The sequence below is a fragment of the Balaenoptera physalus genome (assembly GCF_965194825.1).
Source record: "Balaenoptera physalus genome assembly, chromosome: 13".
NCBI lineage: Eukaryota > Metazoa > Chordata > Mammalia > Artiodactyla > Balaenopteridae > Balaenoptera > Balaenoptera physalus.
The window spans coordinates 11,402,858-11,427,898 of record NC_138892.1 but is presented as its reverse complement, the minus strand read 5'-3'; the positions used below and the strand labels follow the sequence as shown (position 1 = coordinate 11,427,898).

The 25,041-nt window shown below is 53.1% G+C and overlaps 1 protein-coding gene and 1 pseudogene across 2 annotated transcripts; both read left to right on the top strand.

Annotated features, from left to right (window-relative positions):
* Positions 1-420: 420 nt before the first annotated feature.
* Positions 421-17,225, top strand: LOC309640808 (cytokine receptor common subunit beta-like). Its single transcript, XM_082420128.1, has 13 exons — positions 421-664; positions 1,639-1,762; positions 4,519-4,709; positions 7,900-8,051; positions 8,134-8,302; positions 8,856-8,991; positions 9,153-9,310; positions 10,468-10,607; positions 11,579-11,741; positions 12,775-12,865; positions 13,086-13,143; positions 14,016-14,119; positions 14,779-17,225. The coding sequence occupies exons 1-13, from the start codon at positions 589-591 to the stop codon at positions 15,905-15,907; spliced, it is 2,691 nt and encodes an 896-aa protein (XP_082276254.1). The 5' UTR covers positions 421-588; the 3' UTR covers positions 15,908-17,225.
* A 465-nt stretch (positions 17,226-17,690) lies between these two features.
* LOC309640802 (reticulocalbin-1 pseudogene) lies at positions 17,691-19,098 on the top strand (annotated as a pseudogene). Its single transcript has one exon. The product of its transcript is annotated as a reticulocalbin-1 pseudogene (transcript).
* The last annotated feature ends 5,943 nt before the right edge of the window (positions 19,099-25,041 follow it).

The window sequence follows — 25,041 nt, the reverse complement described above, 5'->3', positions numbered from 1 at the left end:
GGGCGGGGAGAGCCCCAGGCCCCTGCGTGTGTGTGAGCAAGCGTGTGTGAGCGTGCATGTGCTCACATCCAGAGGAGGACCACACTCCCAGCACCCAGTGACTCCCCCAAGCAGATGTGGGTCATTTCCAGGGGGACCTGGGGACAAATCAAATACCAGGCCTCCCTCTTAGATTTTTCTCAACACCGGTGCACAGGATACCCAATGTGCGATCCAGCAGGAACCCACATCTTCAGAGGCCATTAAGTGCATCTCCCTCACGGTCACGTCCCAGCCACTGAGGCCGAGGAGAAGGGACTGTCCCAGGTGCCAGGCTGAAGCAGCAGCGGGAGCTGGAGCCCAGGCATCAGGGCCACTCCTGGGTCCGCCCCACCACGTGGGCCGAGTCCCAAGGGCTGACGCTTCCTTCCACAGGCCTAGAAGAGGCAGGGTCCTGGAGAGAGGATCCCCAAGGGCCGAGGACATGGGTCTGGCCTGGCCCCCAGCTGGGGAGGAACACAAGATTCTAAAGCAGTGAGGAGCCCAGACCCTACCCAGACCTGGACCCACCTGAGCAAGCCTCCTGCTCTTCCAGAGCCGACTCCAGAGATGGCGCTGACCCGGGGGCTGCTCCCCCTCGCCCTGCTGGTGCTCTGCTGGGGGCCCTGTGTGGCAGGGGCCCAAGGTGAGCCCGATCGCTCCCTCCCCCTCTCCCTCCCCCTCCCCACTGCTGGGCCCCATCCCAGAGGAAGCTCCAGACCCTATGCTCCAGCCTTCCCTCCCTTCCTTCCTTGCCCCCCGCAACCCCTGCTGGTTCTCGTCTCTCCTGGTCGTCCCCGGAGTCCCCTCTTCCCTCCTCCCACACTCCCGCTCATTCTTCTCTGGCCTCCTGTAAAGGCCCTCTCCGGTCCTGTGGCTTCTCTGCCCACATTTCTCCCTGCGGCATTTGAGGCCTCTGACCTCCTGGCTGACCATTCCAGTCCTTTCTCTGACCCTCCTTCGCCCCCAGACACCAGCACCTAGACGGCCTTAACCAGTTCCCACCTGGGCGCCCTTGCTCCTGGGGACCCTCGGCCTGGGGGTCTCTCCTCCTGCCTGGAGGTCATGCTGAGATGCTCCCCGGGCTCTTCAGGCCCGTGAACCCCCCTCCCCAAGGGCTCACTGAGAACTTGGCTCCCCTGATAGCGCTGGAGACCACGCTCCCTTTCCCAGCAGCTGACCACGAGAGCAGGGTGGGGACGTCCCAGAGTAGGGCCCTGCCACACCGCCCCTTAGGGGCGGGTCTGTGCCTCTGCTCCCAGGCTGCACCCACCCAGGGGCCCAGGGGCAGGGCCTGTGCCTGATGCATGTCCCCACCCTGGGGTGGGAGGGACCCTGTTCCAGGAGCAGGGCAAGGCGGGGGCTCAGGACGTATACTGTGAATCAACTAGACTATGTGTTTCTGTGCAGACAGGAGGGTCCGCGGCTGGCACCTTCACAGCTGCAGAGCCCCCAGCCCCGCCCAGGGCTCCTGGGGACCTCTGTCTGGCCTCCAGGAGCCTCTACGGGACTCTGGGAGATGCCTCCCCAGTGCCACACACCAGGAGGGGCTGGGAGGGGTGGTGACAAGGGACATCTGGAGGGGAGAGGTGTGACCCCCTTTCTGCCTCCCCCTGTCAGGGACCTTCCCCCTGCAGACCCTGCGCTGCCATAACGACTACACCAGCCGCATCGTCTGCAGGTGGGCGGACACCCAGGACGCCCAGCGGCTGGTCAACGTAACCCTCCACCGCAGGCTGAACAGGCGAGTGAGGCCAGGCCTGGGGCCGGAGGGCAGGAAGGGCCTCTGCTGTGGGGACTGTGCCGGGGTCGGGGCTGGACGGGGGGCGGGGCGGGGAGGCCCCTGCCCAGGAGCTGCTGCCCCACCAGGCGGCCTGCCAGGCCCGCGGGCTGGTGTCTGACGTCAGATTTGGGGGAAAACCCTCCTGTGTTAATATCGTTGTTATGATGGTGATGGTGATAATCTTCTCTTGTTTTGTCACAACTGAACAAGATCACCAGGCAGCAATCGATCTTGGTTCATCCTCCCTGTGAGGTGGGCAGAGATATGATGCCCAATTCACAGATGAGGAAACCGAGGCCGTGGAGGTGAGGTCCCTCCCCCAGGCCACACGGTGGGGAAGTGGCCTGAGCGGGACCAGTGTCCTGCGTCCAGCCTGCATGGCTGGGCTCCACGCGCCCCCCGGGCCCTGCCACCTCCAGAGTGGTGGCTTCTCCTCTCTCCTCACCTGGTCTCCGGGGCCTACCCCATTAGGGAATGTGCTCCCACCATTCTGGGATTTGGTGAGAGTCTGACTCACCATAACAGAAATAGTGAAACAGCTGGCATCACAGGGTCTGGGGTGTCCCCTGGAGGCCGCCCCTGGGAAGGCGCCGCTCTCACCCCACGGCGTCACTGCCCTTCCGCTCTCCCTCCTGCCCTCCCGGGAGCCTCAGTCTTCCTTGTCCGCTGTCCTCTGCCCCACTCCACCTCCCACCCTTAGCTGTGACCCACTTCCTTCTGCTCGGGGATAGCAGATCCCCCCACCCTGACCCCTAGCCCCCTACCTCACATGTCTGCTGCCTTCCTGGCCCCGCCCTGCAGGATCTGCCCTGTCCCAGGCTGTCTGAGGCTGCAGCCGGGCTCCCACCTGGTCTTGCTGCTCAAGGACATTGCTGCCACCACAGTCTCCACTGTCCCCATGCCATCGACAGGCCGCTCCCGGGATCCACTTTCAGATGCCAACCAGGCTGCAGCTCTGGAGCCTCCTGAGCCCCATCTCCTGCAGCCGGGCCCTTCTCTCCTCTGCTTCCCTCTGAGGCAACCTCCTCTAAAGAGTTGTCTAGACCCCTGTAGCCAGTGTCTCTCAGTTACACCCTCCTGAACCCACTCCCCCAGGACTCTGCTGCCCCCACCAGGTCACTTAAACTGCTCCTGCTGAGGTCAGCGCTGCCCTTCCTGGTGCTAAATCAATTGTCAGTCCCGGCCTTCTCCCTACGGACCTGTAGGCAGCACCTGACTGGGACTGACTGGGCCTGAGCATGGGGTCCTGCTGAGGCACCTCCCTCCCCCAACCCCGGCCAGCATCCTGGTCCTTCCCCATGTCTCCCTGGCCTACCCTTTTCCATCTCCTAGTCTGTTCTCTTCTTGTGTCTCTTCCCTGAAGCGTGAGATGTCCCAGGGCTCTTGGACCTCCACTCTTGTATCTGGATCCAGTGGCAGAGATCCAGCCTCAGACTATGGCTATGACCCTTACGTGCTCTCTCCAGCCCAGATCTTCCCCCAAGTTCCAGACCCGTAGGTGCACTTGCCTCTCCACATCATCCCTTATAGGTGTCTTCAACCCCAAATGTCCCAAACCACATTCCTGCTCTGCTCCCCAAAGAAGGTGCCTGTTCCAGATTCTCATCTCAGTTCACTGGATGGGAGCTCCTAGGGGCTCAAGCCAGACAAATGGGAGGGTTTTTATTTTTTGGTTTTTGTTTTTCAGTCGCCTTTCCCTCCTTTCCTTCTCCACCACAGCATTCAATCCATCAGCAAATGCTGTCAACTTTATCTTCAAATAGAATGTGAATCTGGCTAACACCATGGTTCAAAACACTTCCTATCACTGAGATAGTCCAAAAGCCTCCTAACTGGTCCCTCCACTTCCAATATTGCCACCCCCTGCAACCCAATCTATCCACAGCCCAGGAGCCAGAGGAATCCTTTCAAAGCATGCCAAAATGTCACTCCTTTGCTCATAACTCTGAGTTTTCCCCAGTTCCAGTGAAATCAAAATAATCAAATTTCCTTAAATTCCTTTTGAGCACTGGCCTCCCATCACCTCCCACAACTAGGCTTCTAGACCTCCCACCCTTACATCTCTACTCTGTGCACACTGGTTAACTGCCTAGTTATACAGCACTCCAAACCTGTGCCTACCCCAGGGCCTTTGCACTTGCTGTTCCCTTTAACTGAAATCCCCTTTCCCCGAAATCCCCTTTCAGAATCCGCATGGATTCCTCTCTCATCTCCTTCAAGTTTCTGCTCAGATGTCACCTTTTCTAAGAGACCTTTCCTGCCTCCCTTATATCAGATTGTATCCCCAGCCCAGACCTTCTGGCCTCTTCATACCTCTTTTCTTCTTGACTTGTCTTTGCACAGTTTTCTCCATTTGACACACAACCTAGTTTCTTCAGGTGTTTCATGTGTGTCTCCCTCTATTAGGATGTCAGCTCTGTTGACAGGGATTTGTGTGTGTTTTGTTCCCTGCCAGGCCCCCTGATCCTAAACAAAGCCTTACACATGGGAACCACTCAATAATGTTTGTGAATGAGTGATTCTTCTTCTCTCTGGGCTAACCTGCGTCTTCTCCTGACAGGGGCCTTCCACAGCCAGTGTCCTGCGATCTCAGTGATGGCATGCCCTGGTTCGATGGCCATTGTCCCGGCTGTGCTTACACATGGGAACCACTCAATAATGTTTGTGAATGAGTGATTCTTCTTCTCTCTGGGCTAACCTGCGTCTTCTCCTGACAGGGGCCTTCCACAGCCAGTGTCCTGCGATCTCAGTGATGGCATGCCCTGGTTCGATGGCCATTGTCCCGGCTGTGTGCCCAGAATATGTGTCATTCCCTACGAAGTTTTTGTCATTGCTGACCATGACTACTTCTCATTCCGACCGGACCAGCCTCTGGGCGCCCAGCTCACCGTTACTCTGAGTCAGCATGGTGAGGCTTGGGGGCCCTGGCCGAGGGTGGTCCCCTGTGTGGACAGGGGTGTCCAGGCTGCAAGAGATGGGCCAGGGAGGGAGATCCTTCAAGGGGCGTAGACACCGGCTTGAGTTGGGTTTGGTTCTTGGGGGAAGAGGATACGGTCTCCTTAGATGGAGGCACTGGGGCAGGTTCAAGGTGAGGAGCCCCAGCCAAAGGTACCCACCCCCTCCCCGATGCTCCAGCACCTGCCAAGTTATTGCCTTCCAGACCTGAGACTTCCCCTCTAGAAGAACAGTCCTTCCTAGTCAGATACAAACTTTATTCTTTCATCAATTTGGTCTCATGGAACTTCTGTGACAACCCATTTAATAGATGAGGCATTTGAGACCCAGAGCAATTACGTAACTTTTCCAAAGTGCCACCATGAACCATCATGACAGTGATGGGCTGGACTTGCCGAGCGCTCCCCGCATGTTGGTGATGGAGGTCATCCCCTCACTGTCCTCGCTGCTTGGCCCCCACTGTGTGCACTGCGCGTCCACAGAGCCTAAGAAAGTCAATGGTCTTGGGTGAGAGTCGATGATCATTTTATAAATAGTCGGGCTTCATTTAACTGTACCTCAGACAGAAATATAACGAGCACTTTCATCACTTTAATTCAATTATATTTGTGCTTAGAATGACCCTGAAATAAACATGGGGTCATTTTTAAAAATTAGAAATCTGCAGGAAACACGACTTGATCTTATTTAATCATTACAATAATGTGTGGTGTCATGCACTACTTTTTACCCCATTTCACAGATGATGAAACAGGCTGAGAGAGCAGGAACTTGCCCAAGGTTAGGTACTCAGATGCTAGTGTCTGAATTTATTGTCCTGGATCCCAAACCCTGGGCCACCTGCTGCTCCTTGCAAGTGTCGGATGGGGAAGGGGCTCCAGCCTTTGCTTCCTGCCTCTGATCATCACAGCAGCACAGAGCTGTTGCCTGGAGGAGGGGATGGGTTAGGCTGTGATGAATTCACTCCAAACAATATCTCAAAACATGTGTCTGATGGATGAGAAGGAGTCCCGTCCTGGTGGAGCTCAGAGCGTACAGGGCAGGACACACCAGATGTTGTCCGGTGTGATCACTTACTGAAGGCGGGTGCATGCCACGTGCCGAGGGGCAGTGGACAAGGAGCCCCTGGGAGGTCAGGACAGGCTTCCCCAAGCAGGGAGCTTTGCAGGGAGATCTGAAGGGTGGGAGGGAGGAGAGTGGGAAGAGCATCCTTGGCAGAGCAAGAAGTATGTGCAAAGGCTGGGCGACTCGGGAGGACGAAGCAGGTTGGGAAAACCGTAAATAATTGTGTCTCAGAAGCATCAACTTCAAGAGGACTGGGCAGTGGTAAGGAGGGGGGCAGGGAAGGCAGGGGCCTGACCTGGAGAGGCTTCTGTGTTCTGCAAAGGAGTTGTTTAGGGGTCAACATCTAGGCAATGGAGAGCCACTGAAAGGGCATGTCATGATCAGATGTGGGTGTGAGGACGTCAGAGGTGGGCGATGTACGGTGTAGATGGCAGGGGACAGGAGGGGGTGGGAGGATGGAGCTGAGAATGTGGCCTAAGGTACCCATCCCAGAGAGAAATGGTAGGGATTCAATCACCTTATGGCCAAGGGATGGGAAATTGGAGGGATACAAATCAAAGTTAGGATATACAAGCAATTCATTCATTAAACTGCTCTTCAATAGAACACTTGCACATACAGGAAAGCAGTGAAAAAGTCGTCAGTGTCCCTGGCTCTGTGAAGCTTATGGGGTGATGACAGGTGTCATGGTTGAGATGGGGACAACTTAGAAATGGGGAGGGCAGTGTGGCATTTGCCTGCTGGAGCATATGTTGTGTGGGAAGTTCAGTTTTAGCCCAAACCATTTAGGCAATGAATCACGGAGGCCTTGAGGTGCTGGGGAACGGAGAGATGTGCATCTGATCTGCTCTGAGGTTGCACATGTGGAGATCTGGATATTTCACTTCCTCTGTCACCTCCACCTGTGAAATGAGCTCGTGGACTACATCTCTCAGGTTGGATGAATAGGTTTTCCACTGGTTTCCCAGTCTGTTCTGTTGGGAGCAGCTTCCTAGAGCTTCAGGCTGACAAGGAGTTCCACTGCATGACAGGCTCAGGGGCTAGGAGTGCATGATTGATTAGTGATGTCTGCTGTGGCTGGGGCTGGGGCAGCGGTGCTCTGGATCTGCCATTCTGGGCTGAAGATTTTCTGAGGCTCCAGCTCTGACACGCTCTATCATGCCCTGTCCCCTGTCCGGCATAGAATATTGACATCTCGTTTGGCTCTTGTGGAATTTTTTGTGTTGGAAAGTCATCTCTCAGCATTCAGATATAGAAGCTTCAGGAAGTCTGCAGCCATGCCATTCATGGATGAATCTGCGCACCCAACCCTGTAGGTCCCAGCAGGTGTCTGCTTGCTGTTGGTGATGGAATGATTTCATGAAAAGTCTCTGAAGGTGGACCTACATGTACTCATTCATTGATTCCTTCATTGATTCATTCACTTTGTCCCCATATTCGATGAACCACTCATCTCAGGCCCTGGGGAGAGGCAAGGGGGTCAGGACCCCACCCCTGACATCCACAAGCTCCTGGACTACTTGAGGGGACAGATGTGGAACCATCTATATCCTCCAGGGTTGTTAAGGACCATACAAAGGGCTACAGTGGGGCAGGAAAAGGAGCAAGGGATTCTGCCTGGGGGAAGGGTCCAAGAATGTTCTAGAGGAGACGTCTGCTGGGCACTGAGAAGTGCAGGATGACACTGGACACTGGAAATAAGAAAGTGTGGACAGGAGAGAGAGTAACATGAGTCACAGCGCCCTCTGCTGGGAAGGAGGCCACACAGAGCTCCTCATGGGCAGCGGGGACAAAAGGAAGGTCCACTTGGAGTGTAACTGCCAGCACTTTGTACGGAGCTTATGTTCTGTGCGCCCAGCAATCTGCACATCTTCATTCACATACACATTGAATCCTCACAATTCAGCAGATGAAGGTCTGAGGCCCACAGAGGTGAGGGGTCTGTCCAAGGTCGCTCAGTCCGTGGGGGCCGTGCTTGGCCTGGAGCCCAGGTCTGTCCACACGTGGGCCCTGCAGGCCCTGAACCTCCCACACAGTCGTCCAGCCCCTTAGGGACCCTCTCCTTCCTCTCCCTGCAGTGCAGCCCCCCGCACCCAAGGACCTCAACATCCGTGCTGCCGGGGACGGTTTCCTGCTGTCCTGGAGTGTGGCCCATGGGGGTTCCCAGAGCCACTGGCTGTCCAGCCTGGAGTTTGAGGTGGTCTACAGGCGGCTTCAGGACTCCTGGGAGGTAGGGACGCCACCAGCTGTGCCCTGCGCCCACGGGGACCTGGCCCAGCCGGCCCTGCTCCAGCAGCCCCTCTCTCCCCCAGGACGCGCCCACCATCTACTCCAGCTCCTCCCGGGCCATCCTGGGGCCAGAGCACCTCATGCCCAGCAGCACCTATGTGGCCCGAGTGCGCACCAGGCTGGCCCCGGGCTCGGGGCTCTCGGGACGGCCCAGCCAGTGGAGCACGGAGGTTCGCTGGGCCTCCCAACCAGGTAACAGAGTCGGAATAGGGACGGCGCCCCCCTGTGGGGAGGGCAGCTCATTACAGCTCCTGGACAGAAGGCGTCCAGGGGTCCGCACCGTGGGATCCACGGAGGCTCTGAGCCATGTGTTCAGAGTGACTTCCCTGGCCCACCCCGTCCCTACTGTGACTCTGCAGAGGCAGCGGCTGCATCTTACTCACTTCTGGGCCCCAGTTTGCTGCCCACTTTCTGTGGAGGAACAATTACAATTTAATCACAATGGCATATGAGCATCTGTGTTTTCGTGAGAGCTGCACCATATGCAGACATATCAACGTGATTGTGTTAAATTCCCAAACCCTGAGGCTGACATGCCCTCCCAGCTTTGCACAGGGGGGTGTGAAGGCTCACAGAATTCACTCTCTGAGCTGTGCTTACACAGTTGGCCCTTCGGGCTGAGTTTAACCCCTGGTCTTTTTGGCCCCAATGCCCATAATTTCTCTGTGATGAGCCTCATGGTGGGCCCACTAAGGGTTAGGGAATGACTGAATGAGGACTGAATGAGGGACTGTCTCCCTCCCAGGGAATGAGTCCCAGCCCCAGAACCTCCAGTGTTTCTTCGACGGAGCTGCCCTGCTCAGCTGTTCCTGGGAAGTGAGGTCCGAGGTGGCCAGCTCGGTCTTCTTCACCCTCTTCTACAAGTCCGGCCCCAATGCAAGGTGAGTGTCCCCTGCCTCTGTCCCCTCTGCTCCTCTAGGCCTAGCCCTCTCCAGGCCTCCTCCTGCCCCTGGGGGCCCAGCAGATGCCACAGTTCATCCGGAGGTGTCATCCCTCACGTGGCCCTGCCTCCCCCTGCCCTCGCTTGTGCCATGATCCTCAGGGAGGAAGAATGTTCCCCAGTGCAGACGGAGGAGACCAGCAGCCCTTACGTCCGGCACTGCTGCCAGATTCCCGTGCCTGACCCCAGGAACCACAGCCAGTACATCGTCTCTGTTCGACCAAAGGAGGAAGAGAAACTTATAAAGAGCTCAGATAACAGTGAGTTTGCCCCCAGCCTTCTGCATGGAGAGTCTTGTGACAGCACTGTTTCCTTTGTGACCCGTAGAAACTCAGGGTTCCTCATGGCCCAGTCTTCATGTCTGTCACTTTCAGTGAAAAGTCCAGGGAGCAAATTGAACAAACATGATTCCAATCGGTCCTGGAAGTTCTCAAGTAGCAATAATGCAACAATGACAATGGTAAATAACATGAAGGAAGATGCAGTTGATATTCTCAAGAATATCAATATTAAAACCTTTGACCTCATTCTTTTAACTCTATTTTCCCTTCCAACTTTGCAACTGCTCTGAAGTTCCTACTGTTGCCCATGGCCTTTTGGTCCTCCCACCACATTTTCCCTTTCTTTCCCTGATTTGATTTTTCTCTTTTAGGTTTCCAAAGTCCTCCCTTGACATATTTTCAGTCTTCAAGATAATTGATCTATGATTTACTTCTTCAGCTGGGGACTAGAGTGTGTGCAAATGGACGGTAGTTCCTTACAGGTTGATTTTCCTGATTCCTGGTACATAGCAAGGACCTTATGCAAAGGAATCTCCTGCATTACTTCATGATGATCAAGTTCTTCTACCCCGTCTCTAGCATGTGTCAGAGACAGCAGCCAATTTGCCCTAGTCACCTGGGTTTGAATTCACTACTTACTCTTTGGGATTGTCCAGGTTGCAATCTTTGTCTCTGCCACTTGTTAGCTCCTTGTCCTTGGCAAGTTACCTAGTCATTCTGGGACTCAGTTCTCTGTCTGAGAAGTGGACAGATTGAGTATTTACTACATAGGGTTGTTGTCAGAATTGAGAGAAATAATTCATGTAGGTTTACCATTAATAATAATGCTTAGAACACTGTCAATACTCTAGATTAGAAAAAATTAATAGTAATTTTATTTCTGCTTAAATACTAGGGGTAACCCATACTTCTGGTCACTTCACTACAAAACAAGTGTATCTCAGCATCTCCCAAGAGAAGGGTGGCTCAGGTCAAAATAGGTGACATGGTGAAGTGGGGCTGCAAAGACCCTGAGATGGTGAAACCTGGGGTCCTGGGTCAGTGGAGAGAGCACCTGTGACCAGCATGGAACACAAGGGATACTCCACTGGAGGAATGTTAGAAATGATGTTCTCTAACACTTTCCCTCCCTGCAGTCCAGATGGCTCCTCCAACCCTCAACATGACCAAGGGCAGAGATGGCTACATCCTGCACTGGAAAGAAGGAAAAATGAACTATGAACACATAGCTTGCATCTTCCAGGTCCAGTACAAGAAAGAAGCTGCCTCATGGGAGGTGAGGGCCTGTGCCCGAGGAGTGGCCTGGATGGGGGAAGGGGGAAGCGAGAAAGACCAGGGAGAGTGCCACCAGCCAGATTCCTGGCTCCCAGCAGGTGCCCAGTCAGCGGGAGCCACTGGGACTTGGCGGTCATGCCCCTGTGCAGTCAGCAGGTCACTGTCCCTTCCCTTGGGGAAGGAACTGAGACTCACAGAGGTGATGCGAACTTGGCCAAAATGAACACGTGACCCTGAATTGCAAAAGAGGTGTAGACATCAGGACGAGAGACAGCTGGAGGAAGGGTTTTCAAAAGTCATAAAGGGGGCATTTCTTCACGAGAATCTCATCCAGAATGCAAATGTGCAGCTGCTAAGAGGAGAGCTGCTCCCTGCGAGGCGGGCAGGGCTCCGCCTGGGACTCAGTATCTGGCCCCCACCCCCAGGTATCCATCAGGGCCTGTGGGCAGAACCTGGGGCTCCACAGAGGCCAGTTCAGAAACCTTGGAGCCAGCCCCGGACCTTCAGGCTGGAAATGGGGAAACTGAGACCAGAAGGGGGTGTGTCAGTGGTGGAGCTGGAAGTGGCCCCTGGGCTCCTGAACATCTGTCTAAGGGTCCAGAGTCCACTCCTCCTGCACTGCACTCCTGGGAAGGCCATAATTAGGGTCCAGGCTGTCCCAAGAGGAGCTGGGAGGCTGAGGGGGGACATGGTGACTGACTCCTCAGGGTTTCTGGGCCTCGGTGTTGTCATATGTCACGGGGCGCATTGCAAGAGGTGCTGTCCCTGATCCCGCCTTGGTGCCGCCCCTCTGTGGGCACTGGAGTGTGGTCCTCCGCGGTGGGAGTGATGTTGCCTCAGATCTGGGGATGTGACTACAAGGTGACAACTGATGGGTACCAGGAGATCTGGGGTGCTGAGGCGGGAGGGCTTCATAGCTGCGCCCACGTGCACCAGACCTCAGCACACCTGATCACACACCTGCACCCACAGGAGACCAAGACAGAGGACTTCCAGAACGCCCACAGCATGTGCCTGCCACCTCTGGAGCCTGCCACCAGGTACCAGGCCAGAGTGAGAGTCAAACCTGACCCCCAAGGCTACAACGGGATCTGGAGCGAGTGGAGTGAGGAGAGCTCCTGGGACACTGAGTGGGGTATGTCCTCCCGGCCCCCACTCACCCCTCCAGGCACAGCCCCACTGGGCAAGGGTGGGGATGATATGGACATGAGATGTAACCCCACCCCAGGCTAGCATCCTTCCCTGCCAGGTGTCATTAGAGATGAGAAAGTGACACCCGGTGTGCAACACAGACTGCAGGTGAGGTCTCGAGAGGGCAGAGGAGAGCACGTCTCACCAGCAGGTCTCCCTAAGCCTGGACCTTAGCCCTCTATTAATATGGCCATGCTTTCATTAGCTTTTGTGGCAGCTACTACCCAGGGACCACTCAGCCCAAGTTTTCTGTTACCATGAAGAACTACAGACTGGAGCCTGGGATTGGAAAGCTTTGGTCTGATTTCTCAACCTTCCCTCAATCTGCACTTGCTAATTTCATTTATCTGTCACCATCACCGTAGCGGCCACCAGGAGACAAGTACAGAACAAGGTCCAGGAGGTGGTGGCAGAGAGAGGAAAAAGTGTTGGCAGCAAGGTCCCCAGTCTCAGCCAGCCGTAGCAGGGAAAGAGCACGAGGAAGAGGACCCCAGCCAAGCAGAAAGAAGGGCTGGGCCACTGGACCTAAGGGAAGGAGACCAGGGGAGTCCTGGAGGCGCACGGCCTCTGAGGGGCTTGAGGCCAAGTGGAGAGTTCTGAGGGCCCCTGATGGGCCTTTACACCTTCTGGTTCCTCCACCATCACCCCTTTCCCTGTCTCGGCCTCTCCAGTCCTCCCTGTTCTTGACGACCACCTTGTATGCTGCCACCTTCAGGAAGTGCCCTATGATTGCCTCTGGCTGCAGTCACTGCCCACCTACAGCAACACTTGCTACTGGACAGGATCTAACCCTTGGTGTCCTGCCAGCAATCCAGCACTGTGGGTGGCTTAGACAAATGCCCTCCTCTTCTTAGTCTGTTTCTGGCCTCTTCTTCCCTTCTGCATGCCAAGGCAGCAACTTCACCTCATCTCCTGAGCCCCCAGCCCTTTCCCTCCCCGAAAGTTAATGCTCCTTTTTCCTCCTGGCTGCCTGGAAGTGCTGCCCATGTGGGTCCTGGCGCTCATCCTGGTCATCAGCACCTTGATCCTGCTCGTGTCCCTGCGCTTCTGTGGCGTCTACGGGTACAGGTAAGGCGACTCCAAGATGGGGGAGGGCGCTACCCAGGGCCCCAGACGATGCCAGGGACCCCACAGCTGACTTTCTCCACTCTCTGCTCTGCAACTCACACCCTGTGGGGCCTTGGTCAAAGCTGCCCTCTCCCTGGGCTTTAGTTTCACCTCTGTACATGAGCACCAGGCAGCTGCCCTGAGGTCTTGGGCAGCGGTCACCTCCCTGCTGTCTTTCCAGGCTGAACCAGAAGTGGGAGGAGAAAATCCCCAGCCCCAGCAAGAGCCACCTGTTCCAGGTAGGGGCAGGCTGTGAGGGCGGCGGAGCTGCCGGGCCCCTGTGCTCCTGCGCCCACGTCCCCATGCCCGTGTCCTCCTCCCCTTCCGGTGGGCCCTGAGTAGGGGTGGTATGTGGCCAGGGCAGGGGCTGGGAAGCTCTAAGAGCCGGGCCAGCCCCTGCAAGCCCAGCACTGCGATCCCCTGGGCCCCCCCGATGCACAGGGTACCCTGCCCGCGGGGACTCCCGTGGAGCAGCAGAGAGGGTTGGCGTGGGGTTGCCAGGACCCAGGGGGGCGCAAGGAGAGCCTTAGTCACATCGGGGGCAGGGGGGATGGTGGGAAGCCACGTGGCTTCCCCAGGACAGGACAGCAGCGCTGAGCTCTGGAGGATGGAGGGTGGTGGCAGGTGGGAGAGGCCACTGCTGGCAGAAGGTGAGTGGAGGGTGGAGACAAGACTCCTTGGAGAAGGGACCTGAGGGGCGTGGGCGGTGAGTCTGGGGCGCAGCACGGGAGGCTGAGAGGACCCCGGGGAGGGTGCCGGCACGTGGGGAGCGGAAGCCCTTTGGTCGGGCAGGCAGGGCCAGGACTGCCTTGGGAGGGTCTCACGGCCAGTGTGGAGGAGACTAGGGGTGAGCATGGAGACAGGGACAGCGCAGATGGGCGTCCTCGTGGGAACAGGCTGCCCGTCCTTGATGTCCCAGGGCCCCTGCGAAGTCCCAGCCCCTCTCTGGCCTTGTGTTCCTGGTGTCAGGAGGGCGTGGTCGGTCCTGCCCATGCTGAGATGCCGCCACGTCTGGGGGCTCCCGAACCCTCGCCACCCTCAAGGCCCTGCCCCCACCTCACCTCCTGGGGTGCCCCCACCCCACAGGCACGAACGCCCTCTCTCCCCCCAGAACGGGCGCGCCGGGCTCCGGCTCCCACACAGCATGCACGTCGTCGGCAGCGGGAGCCACGCACACAGGGGGCTCTGGGGCGGCAGCTGCCCTCAGCCGGAGGGGTGAGTGTCGGGCGAGGGATCCCTGGCGGGTGGCACGGTGGCTCCCTCCTGCACATGGGGGGCTCGGGGGAGGCGGCCTCGGCCTGGGTCTCAGCAGGAACAGGTCCTTGGAGGCTGGCTGCACTAAAGCAAGAGGTGCCCCGGCTGGATGGAGGGAAGAGCTTCCCGATTCCCAGCTTAGGGAGGGTCGGGGCCAGAAGCAGGAGACTGGGGCAGATGACCTCCCCCGGCCCTGCTGCCCAGGGAGACGCCACGCTGCCTCGGCCCCACTGGGTGGCAGAGGATCTGCGAAACCTCGTGGCCTCAGCACCTGAGCAGCCGGCTCACCACTCACCCGCAGGTGGGGCAGGTGAAGGCCGAGGGCATGGCCGAGCCCAGGCTGGGCGCTGACGCTGGGTGACGGCAAGGAGCGGGAGGTGGGAGGGGCCACAGCTGGCAGAGCGTGACCTTGAAGGAGAGCACGGAGGCTGGAGGGGGAGACCCACAGGGAGGCTGAAGGAGCGCCCGTTGCCTGTTCCGGGCCGGCTCCCTCACCCTGCTCTGCGTTTTCTGTGAGCTGGGGGGAGCCCGGCCTCCATCCCACCCCAGGGCTCCCTGTGCGCTAGCTGAGGCATCTGTCCAGGGTGGTGCCAATGTCCCTGCCCTTGTTCTCCCCACAGGGCGTCCCCTGTAGACTTCGGGCACAGTGAGGTGTCCCCTCTCACCACAGAGGACCCTAAAGATGCGTGTGACTCATCACCTGAGCCTGACATGACTCTGGTCACCTCGGACCTCCCCACGGAGCAGCTGCCCCAGCCCCCGCCAGAGCTGGCCACCCCCTCGAGCAGGCCTGAGAGCCAGGCTTCCGGCTTTGATTTCAATGGCCCCTACCTGGGGCCGCCCCACAGCCGTTCCCTGCCTGACATCGTGGGCCAGCAGGGACCCCTACAGACAGGCACGAGCAGGAAGCCGCAGCCCCCAGGGTCCCCGAAGTACCTGTTTCTGCCCGCAGCGGGGCAGGTGCAGCTGGTCCCACTGGCCCAGGTGATGGGGCCGGGCAAAGCCCGGGATGCGGACCTGAGGTCCAGCCCAGGCACCGAGGGGAGTCCTTCCCTGGAGTCAGGGGCAGGCCCTACCCCTCCTGAGCCTGGGGTGATGGTGGGTGGTCAAGGCCCGAAGGACAGGGCCCCCCCATGTCTGCCCACTGGCTCTCGGGGTCCTGAGGAAGGCACTGTGGCCACTGGTTACGTCACCACTGCAGATCTGACATTCACCCCACCCACAGGGGCCCCGTCTCCTTCCCAGGCTCCCCCTCTGGGCCTCCCCTCAGACCAGAACCCCAGCCTCTGTCCTGGACTGGCTGCTGGTCCCCCTGGATCCCTAGCCCCACTGAAGCCAGAGTTTGAAGGCTATGTGGAGCTCCCTCCAACCACAGGCCAATTTCCCCAGTCCCCTCTGGCCAGCCCTGCCCCTCCTGCAGCCAGCAGTGCTGTCCTGAGCCCAGGGCCGCCCCGGGCAGATGTGCTCTCAGTCTCCCCAACCCCCGAGGGGCTCCTCGTCCTGCAGCAAGTGGGTGACTACTGTTTCCTCCCTGGTCCAGGGTCTGGCCCTCTCTCACCCCAGAGTAAGCCCACTTCCCCAGGACCCTGTCCTGAGATCAGGGACCTCAACCAGGTGTTCCAGGCCAAGAAGCCCCCATCTCAGGCCATTCCCCAGGTGCCGGCCATTCAGCTCTTCAAAGCCCTGAAACAGCAAGATTACTTGTCACTACCCCCTTGGGATGTCAGCAGGCCTGGGGAGGTGCGCTGAGACCCTGTAGACGTTGAGGGAGGGGAATAGAAGGAAAGGGTCTGCCTTTCCTCCAGCCCTGCCTTTCCCTCCTGCCAGCCCCTGGTCCATGGTCCTTTCCGCAAAGCCAAGGAGAAGTTTCCATGTTGTAACATGGATACCAGAAAAACAAGTCAACCATCTACCTCCTCCCTTGACCTTCAGCAAGGTCAAGCTCCTCTTTCTCTCCCTCCCTCTCTGCCACACACGCGCGCGTGCACACACACACACACACACACTGTTCTTTCAAATTCACTTCTTTTAGGTTCTGAATTATTAGAGCTTTATACACATACTCATTTCATTCGCCCCCGTTTTCCTTTTTTCCCAGTTTCCCTGCTTTTCCTATTGTCTTCTCTTTCCACTGACTTATCATTAGAGCGAGTCTGAGGTGTGGGCTAAGCCTATTCTGAGATGCCGTGTCTCAGTCACAGCCTCTTCAGATGCTGACATATGTGGTTTCGTGGAGGACTTCTGTCTGTCCCTGGCAGGCATGAATGCACACGACAAGATTCCAGCCCGGGGACTTCCCTGGCGGTCCAGTGATTAAGACTCCGCCCTTCCAATGCAGGGGGCGCAGGTTTGATCCCTGCTCCGGGAACAAAGATCCCACATGTCACACCCTGTGGTGTGGCCCAGTGCGGGGAGGGGAAGAGATTCCAGCCCTGAGGCAGGAGGCAGAAGGCATGGGGTGAGGGCTTGGGGGTTTCAGGCTTGGAAGAGCAGCTCTGGACTCAGCATGCTTCTGTCGGACGCTGCAGGCCCAGACATGGTAGCAAAGCACCAACCTCCATTGTCACTCCAAGAAATGGGCATGGCGTGAGAAGCACTGTTCTGAGCTCACAGGAAGCCCTGCTAGTCTCACGGAGGTGACCGGGGAGCCTCAGGGACCCCAGGCCCTGCATCTTGTAGAGGCCACTGACCTGAGCAGTGGGCAGTGCCACTCCTGGTTGAAGTGATCTCCTTCCTACATCCAGGCTGGTGGGGCCTGGAGAAATTCAGGAGGGGAGGGGAGTCCAGAACCCACGTCGACTGCAGAAAAGTTGGAAAGAACTGCTCAACAAGGGAAAAAGGAAAATGACCCAAAGGCATGTACTCTTGGGCTTATAGTCCAAATCTCGCAGCTGCCCTCCCTCCAGAAAGACCTTACAAATCCCATGCCCACCAGCCACGTACGAGGGGCTTTTGGTCTATGGCTTGGCTTACGCTGGGGATCATGGTTCTTTGAAATTCAAATTTCATAAATCTTTGCCTTTCTGATATGCAAAAAAAAAATGGCATTAAATTGTTTTAATTTGCATTATTTGAGAACTAGCATGTTTGCACATATTTTCATATTTCTTGGGTGTTTGTATTTTTTTTACTGATCTAAGCCCGTTAAGATCTTCGTTGTGTTGGATGTCCCCTTTTTTCTGATTAAGCTTTAAAAACTATTTAGCTCCTGCCTTTCATAGATGGTGTAAATTTGTTTTCCTCGTTTGTGGTTTGTCTCTTAATTTTGTACATGACGCTTTTGGGTGTATTCAATGTAGACTTGTCTGGGTGATCAGATAGATCTACGGGTGAACTTCTTCACGCTTCCACTTTGGGTGTCAAATTGACAAAGCCCTTCCCCACTTCAAAATTGCATTTGTCCGAACCACACTCCAAGTTTGGAAAGATTGTCGATCGAATTGACAGTGATGGGGATGGCTTTGTCACCACCGAGGAGCTGAAAACCTGGATCAAACGGGTGCAGAAAAGGTACATCTACGATAATGTCGCCAAAGTCTGGAAAGATTATGATCGGGACAAAGACGATAAAATTTCCTGGGAAGAATACAAACAAGCCACCTACAGTTACTACCTAGGAAACCCCACAGAGTTTCATGATAATTCAGATCATCACACCTTTAAAAAAATGCTGCCACGTGATGAGAGAAGGTTCAAGGCTGCAGACCTCGATGGTGACCAGACAGCCACCCGGGAGGAGTTCACCGCCTTTCTGCACCCTGAGGAGTTTGAGCATATGAAGGAAATTGTGGTTTTGGAAACGCTGGAGGACATCGACAAGAATGGGGATGGCTTTGTGGATCAGGATGAGTATATTGCTGATATGTTTTCCCACGAGGAGAATGGCCCTGAGCCAGACTGGGTGCTGTCAGAACGGGAGCAGTTTAATGAATTCCGAGATCTGAACAAGGACGGGAAGCTGGACAAAGATGAGATTCGCCACTGGATCCTCCCGCAAGACTATGACCACGCACAGGCTGAGGCCAGGCGCCTGGTGTATGAGTCGGACAAAAACAAGGATGAAAAGCTCACTAAAGAGGAGATCTTGGACAACTGGAACATGTTTGTTGGAAGTCAGGCTACTAATTATGGGGAAGATCTCACCAAAAACCATGATGAGCTTTGATGCACATTCACCATAATATGACAGACTGTCATAGGCTTTCGTTTATTGTCCTGGATAATTGCTACAACTGTCTCATTTACAGCAGTTGTGTCCCCCAAAAAAGCAAGTTTATCACCTCAGATTGGGATTAAAATTATTTTTTACTCAATATTTGCTGGAAAATAGTCATCACTGATCTTTGAGTAAGGTTTCTGTCCAAACACATTAAAATCTTGGTAAATTGCAATGCTCTATGGGGATACATTGCTAAAACATGACTTTTTAGCTTTTTCCATGAAATTTGAACTGAAGGGGAATAAAATTTGAAAAAGCCCTATTATTCAGAAGTTGGGTGAGAGGGGAGAGGGCAGTATATGGAGTGACTGCTATGTATTTTAACTGCAGAGTTTTTACATTTGCCACTGTTAAGTAATTGGTGAGGGAAAATTCTGATTAAGCTTCAGTGGTATCTCTTCCTACACAGGCTTCTTTCAGAGCAAGGCTGATATTTCAGATTCTCCTTCTTGACTTGGTACTCTGAGCTGTTACTGTAAATGGCATATAAACTTCTGCGCATTCTTCTATATGGACCTGCTAATGTGCACAACAGATCCACCCATCTTTGTTTTTTGTTTTTTGTCTTTGTTTTTTACAATAAGAAGAAGTTAAGAAAGTTTATGTGAAAAAGAAAGGAATTTTAAAGGTAGGGAGAAAAGATGAATGTCAGGCATTTGAAGAACTATAGGAAAATGGTAAACACTTTACCATACTTGAGAAATTTTTCTTGACATGTAAATGAAGCAGATCTGATCTTTGAAAAAGTGAATAGAAATCCAATCCATTTCCTTGCTGATCTCTGATAGGAATAGGGAGTAGGGTCCTAGGAAAGCCTGCTTAGTGGAGCTCTGGAACCCATCTCATCCAGTCCCGGTGAATCCACAACCCTCGGACCTGCCCCAGGACCACTTACACCATGTAATTGACAAAGCAGTGTTCCAAGCCACTGACTGAACTGGAAGAAATAACTTTTCCAGGTTGAACTTCCACCTTATAAGGAGAAAGTGAATGAAATAAAGGATCCCTCTGAGGAAAAAAAAAAAAAAAAAATTGCATTTGTCCAAAGTTGTATTTTTTTCTGGTTCTTTTTGTGTTTCAAGCTTTTCATGTGAAGTTATAGTGATTTTGGAATATATGCATGTGAAACGGAGAGCCAGTTTTATGTTTCCCCTAAACGAGTCGCCTGGGTGTTCTGGCATCATTGATTGAATTGCCCATTCTTCGTCCATGTATCTGAAAGGTCACATTTATGATATAGAAAATCCATGTGTATGCTTAGTCAGTTTCTAGGCTCTCCTTTTTATTGTTGTCCTCTCCATGGCACCCCACCATTTTAACTGTTCTAGCTTTATAATATGTTTTAATAAGTGGCAGAGCAAATGTTCTTGTTCCTTTTGTCCACAAATCCCTGTTCATTACAGCATTGTCTGTGGTCGAAGAAAATGATAAACAATTTAAATCCTCACCAATAGTGAAATTAATCACAACATTTGAGTCCATTCTGAGGTGGAATCCTGTGTTCAAAATGAATGAGGTGGGGGACTTCCCTGGTGGTGCAGTGGTTAAGAATACGCCTGCCAATGCAGGCGACACAGATTCTAGCCCTGGTCCGGGAAGATCCCACATGCCGCGGAGCAACTAAGCCGGTGCGCCACAACTACTGAGCCTGCGCTCTAGAGCCCACAAGCCACAACTACTGAGCCCATGTGCCACAACTACTGAAGCCTGCACGCCTAGAGCCAGTGCTCTGCAACAAGAGAAGTCACCGAATAAGAAGCCAGTGCACCACAACTAAGAGTAGCCCCCGCTCGCTGCATAGAGAAAGCCCGTGTGCAGCAACAAAGACCCAACACAGCCAAAAATAAAAATAAAATAAATAAATTTTTTAAAAAAATGAATGAGGTGGACCTACATGCATTAGAAAGAAGTCCAAGATATGAATTCCAAAATGTTTGGACATTGTTAACTGAAAAAATTTCAATAAAATATTTTTATTATAAAACATTAAGGTGTGTATATGTGCTGGGATAGATGGGCAGGGTTGCTGTTTGAAAGCACAGTTGCCCTAAGGAGGATAGATTCTGTTCAACAGAAGGGCCTTCAGTCTGCTACAGTGAGTTAGGAGCAGTTTTGATCAGAACAGAAATGCTGGGGGTAAGAGAGTGAGAAGCAGGTGGTGCTCCCTGGACAAGCCAGGAGGGAGTGAGGAAAGGAGAAATACAGGCTGGGGGAGAGAAGTATAAAAGACACACTCACTCTAAAAAGAAGTATTCGTTGTAATCTGAAATTTGAATCTAACTGGGCATCCTGTGTTTGGTCTCTAATGAGAGTGGAGAAATAAGAAAGAGAACGAATTCCCTGTAAAAATAGATGAGAATTGGTAAGAGCTTATGCCTGTCAGACGCTGCTCCATTGATTTAGGGGACCACAACTCTCTGAGAAAAACCCTACCTTTATGATACTCTTTTTGTAAGTGGGGAAACTACAGCACAGAGAGGTTACATAACTTGCCCCAGGTCAACAAGTTGGTGGGTGGCAGAGGCAGGATTCGAACCTTGGCCCTGTGGTTCAGAGCCTGCCCTCGAAAGCAAGGTCTCCCACCAGAAGATCCACACTTGAATGCAAGATGATCCAAGTTGCTTGGCAAGACAGAAAAGATTATAAACCGAGCAGGTTTGGTGGTGGGGGCAGATGGAGCCAGAGGTGAGCAGAAAAATTGTTTTTATTTCTTTGGGAGCTAAATATTAAGGATGTGGGTTCTCACTCACTGATGTCCTGAGAGACCTTGCAGGTAGGACCCCGTCTCCCTCACCTGTCTGCCCCTGGGAACCCAGCCCAGAGCCACGCATGTGGCAAGGGAAAATTGAGGGGTTGTCATGGCTTGAGGGCTCCAGGAAGCTCTTCCCGAGATGGAGGGAGACATTCAAAGGACATACTGGGGATGACAGCACAGGGGAGGAAGCAGAGCTGAACAGGAGAAGCTGTCAGCGCTTCCAGACCCGGATAAACATCTGCCAGCCCACGGGGAGCTCCGGAGCCAAAAGGGCCCCACGATGGACAGAAGTGGCCAGGTCCTAGGGCCCTCATAGTGTCAGTCATCAGCTGGGGTGCCCTGAGAAAAAGAAAGGAGCCAATGCTGGAGGCCGTCAGCAGCTGGGCTGCTGGTCCTTTCCTGATTGGGAGGCTGAACAGCGTCTGAATCTTTCAACGATTATTTATTACACAGAGTCATTGCCCCAACAGATTATCTGCTCCCAAAGGAAACCTTTCCATTGTTTTGAAACATTCATTTCCCAGCCGGACAGAAGTGGCCTGCACGCCACTCACTCAATCAATCAAGGTTGGGCAGCCAGGGGAGGTGGTGTGGCCAAAGGGTTGAAATGCAGGTGATTTGGGCAACGTCATGGGCCCTGTGCTGCGGTGACCTCGTCGCCCATATTGTTAATTTCTTGCTTATATCTTTGTGTCTCGATGAGACTGAGACCTCCCTGAGGCCCAGCCACCATCTGACTCATGACAGGCTTCACGTGGGACTCAGGATCCGACACAGTGTTTGTTGCTGGGGACACTCCGGAAACGTGCCACTCTTTCTCCTCCTCCCCATTGGGGTGACTCAACTATTCCACTAAGGGCTGTGGAGGATGAAGAAAGTTGACTAGTTGCTGGGTGCCAAAGCAAATACATACACCTACAGCCTGGGTTTCCATAAAGACCATGCAACAGCCAGCAAGAGGTGAGGTGGTTGGGTCTTTTCAACATTGTTTACAGCCTTGGGAGAGACACCAGGAGACTCTAGTGGCCTGGGAGGGATTATGCCTAGGGTGTAGAATCCGCTTCCCCTAAATGGCTGCCAGACTTAGTAAATAAAAAAATACAGATATCCAGTTAAATTTGAATTTCAGATCATCAACAAATAGTGTAAGCTGTTGATCTGAAATTCAAACTTAACTGGGTGGCCTGTACTTTATCTGGCAACTCTGTTCTCAGCTTACGTTTGCACAAGGATGTTCATTACAGCATTGCTCACAACTGAAAAACCTAAGAGACCATCCAAATGTCCATCAACAGGGGAATGGTTTGAATAAGTTTAATTAATTAATTAATTAATTAAGGGGTACATTTACATGGGGGTGAATACTAGGAAGCCACTAAAATGAGGAAGGTCTACTTATAACAAGCTTTTCAAGAGGCACCACGTGAAAGCAAGCAGCAAGTTGCAGGCAGCACCTGAACGATGACCCCGTGCTGTGTGTCCTTAGAAGTCCTCTGGGGTGGGGTGGGGGGAGCAGGTTGTGAATGCAGGGTCTAGATCTTAGTGCCTTATTAGTTGAATCACTGTCTCCCATAGACCTGTGGGTGTTGACAGTGCAGGTAAAGATCCCGAATTCTTACAGACCCAGGAGGAGGGTTGATTCAAAGGCACCCCAAAATAAATTTGGAAAGCAAGGGATAAAGTATGAGTAAAGGTTTTGATGTCTATGTAAAGATATAAAAGCAACTGTAACTCAAAAGCCCCCAAAGATGGATTTGATAAGCCTTTTGGGTTGGAGGGCGAGTCCCAGAAGAACACGTAGAAGCAGAATGATATCCTCCCTTAACTACGGCATTGGGAGAGGCAAGATGATTCTCTTGCTCCTGAAAGTCAAAAGAAAGGAAAGATGGAGAAGAGGAGAAAGGGAGAAGAGAATGAAGGAACCATGGGTTGGGGAGCGCTCTGTGACCCTACTTATCACTGAGGTTGACAGAAAACTTCACACAAGTGGTGTGGGCTATCAGCGGGGCCGGGGGGCATTGGGGAGAGATTGGGTCCAAGTCTGGATTGCACTGGATGTGAGATGAGGCAGAGTCCGTGTGCACAGCTGGGAAGGCCTGAAGGCAGAGGCTCCAGGAGGCTGGGTGCCTCTTGGAATGTAGAGAATTGGAGACATGGGGCACGGGGATTGGAAGCAGGAGCGATAACTTCACTGTACTCAGGAGTGGGGCTTTGAGGCAATTGTACCCAAACAGCTCAGGACAGTGTAGCTCCAGCCAACACTGGGCTAGAGATGGTAGAAAAGGGGTTAGCAACCATAATAAAGAGGCTCCACAAATCAATAAGAACCCAGTAGGAAAAATGGCCAAAGTACCTGAATGAGTAATTTACAAAAGAAATATAGATAGCCAATAAAAAAAAGAAAAAACTTACCCTCACTAATAATCAGGTAGATTCAGCTTAGAATGAGATACAGTTTTTTAGTCACCAGATTGGCAAGTACTAGCAGCGAACTTGACTGGCAACATCCAGAACTGGGAAGGGTATGAGATATAAGTGCTCATGCTGTTTTTAATAGACTTTATTTTTTAGAGAAGTTTTAGGTTCACAGCAAAACTGAGCAGAAAGTACAGAGATTTCTCATATATTCCCTGTCCCACATATGCAAATCCTCCACCACTAGCCACATCCCGCACCAGAGTGGCACATTTGTTACAATCGATGAACCTACACCGACACATCATTATCATTCAAAGTCCAGAGTTTACACCGGGGTTCACTCTTGGTGTTGAACATTCTATGGGTTTGGAAAAGCATGTAATGACATGTATCCACCATTAGAGTGTCATACGGAGTAGCTGCACAGCCCTAAAAATCCTCTGTGCTCCGCCGATTCATCCCTCCCTGCCCCCTGACTCTTGGCAACAACTGATCCTTTTACTGTGTTCATAGTTTTGCCTTTTCCAGAATGCCATATCGTTGGAATAATATAGTATGTAGCCTCTTCAGACTGGCTTTTTTGACTTTGCAATATACGTTTTAAGTTTCCTCCATGTCTTTTCATGGCTTAATAGATCAATTTCTTTTAGCATTAAATAATATTTTATTACCTGGACGTACCACAGTTTATTATCCATTCACCTACTGAAGGATACCTTGGTTGCTTCCAAGTTTTGGCAATTAGGAATAAAGCTGCCATAAACATCCGTGGGCAGGTTTTTTGGTGAACATAAGTTTTCAATTCCTCTGGGTTAAATACCAAGGAGCATGACTGCTGGATCATATGGTAAGAGTATAGTTAGTTTGATAAGAAACTGCCAAACTGTCTTCCAAAGTGGCTGCACCATTCTGCACGCCCACCAGCAATGAATGAGAGTTCCTGTTGCTCCACGTCCTGGCCAGCATGTGGCGTTGTCGGTATTACGGATTTCAGCCGTTCTAATGGGTGTGTAGTAGTATCTCATTGTTGTTTTAATTTGTAGTTCCCTAATTACATTTGATGTGGAGCATCTTTTCATATGTTTATTTGCCATCTGTACACCTTCTTTTGGGAGGTGTCTGTTCAGGTCTTTTGCTCATTTTTCAGTTGGGTTATTCATTTCCTTATTGTTGAGTTTTAAGAGTTATTTGAACAGTTTGGATAATGGCGCATGATCAGATATGTCTTTTTCAAATATTTTCTCTCAGTCTGTGGCTTGTTTTTTCATTCTCTTGAGCAGGTACTCTTATACTATTCTGGTGAGAAGTAGTTTTTTAGACAATAGGGAGCAAAATGAAAAATGCATACCTTTTGACCTTGCAATTTTGTTTCTAAAAATATTTGGGAAACATGACCAAAAAGATAGGTATATAAAAGTTTATTGCAACATTGTTTGACTTTCAGAAACAGAAACCACCGAAGGCAACAGTGTGTTCCCTTAGCCTGGGGTA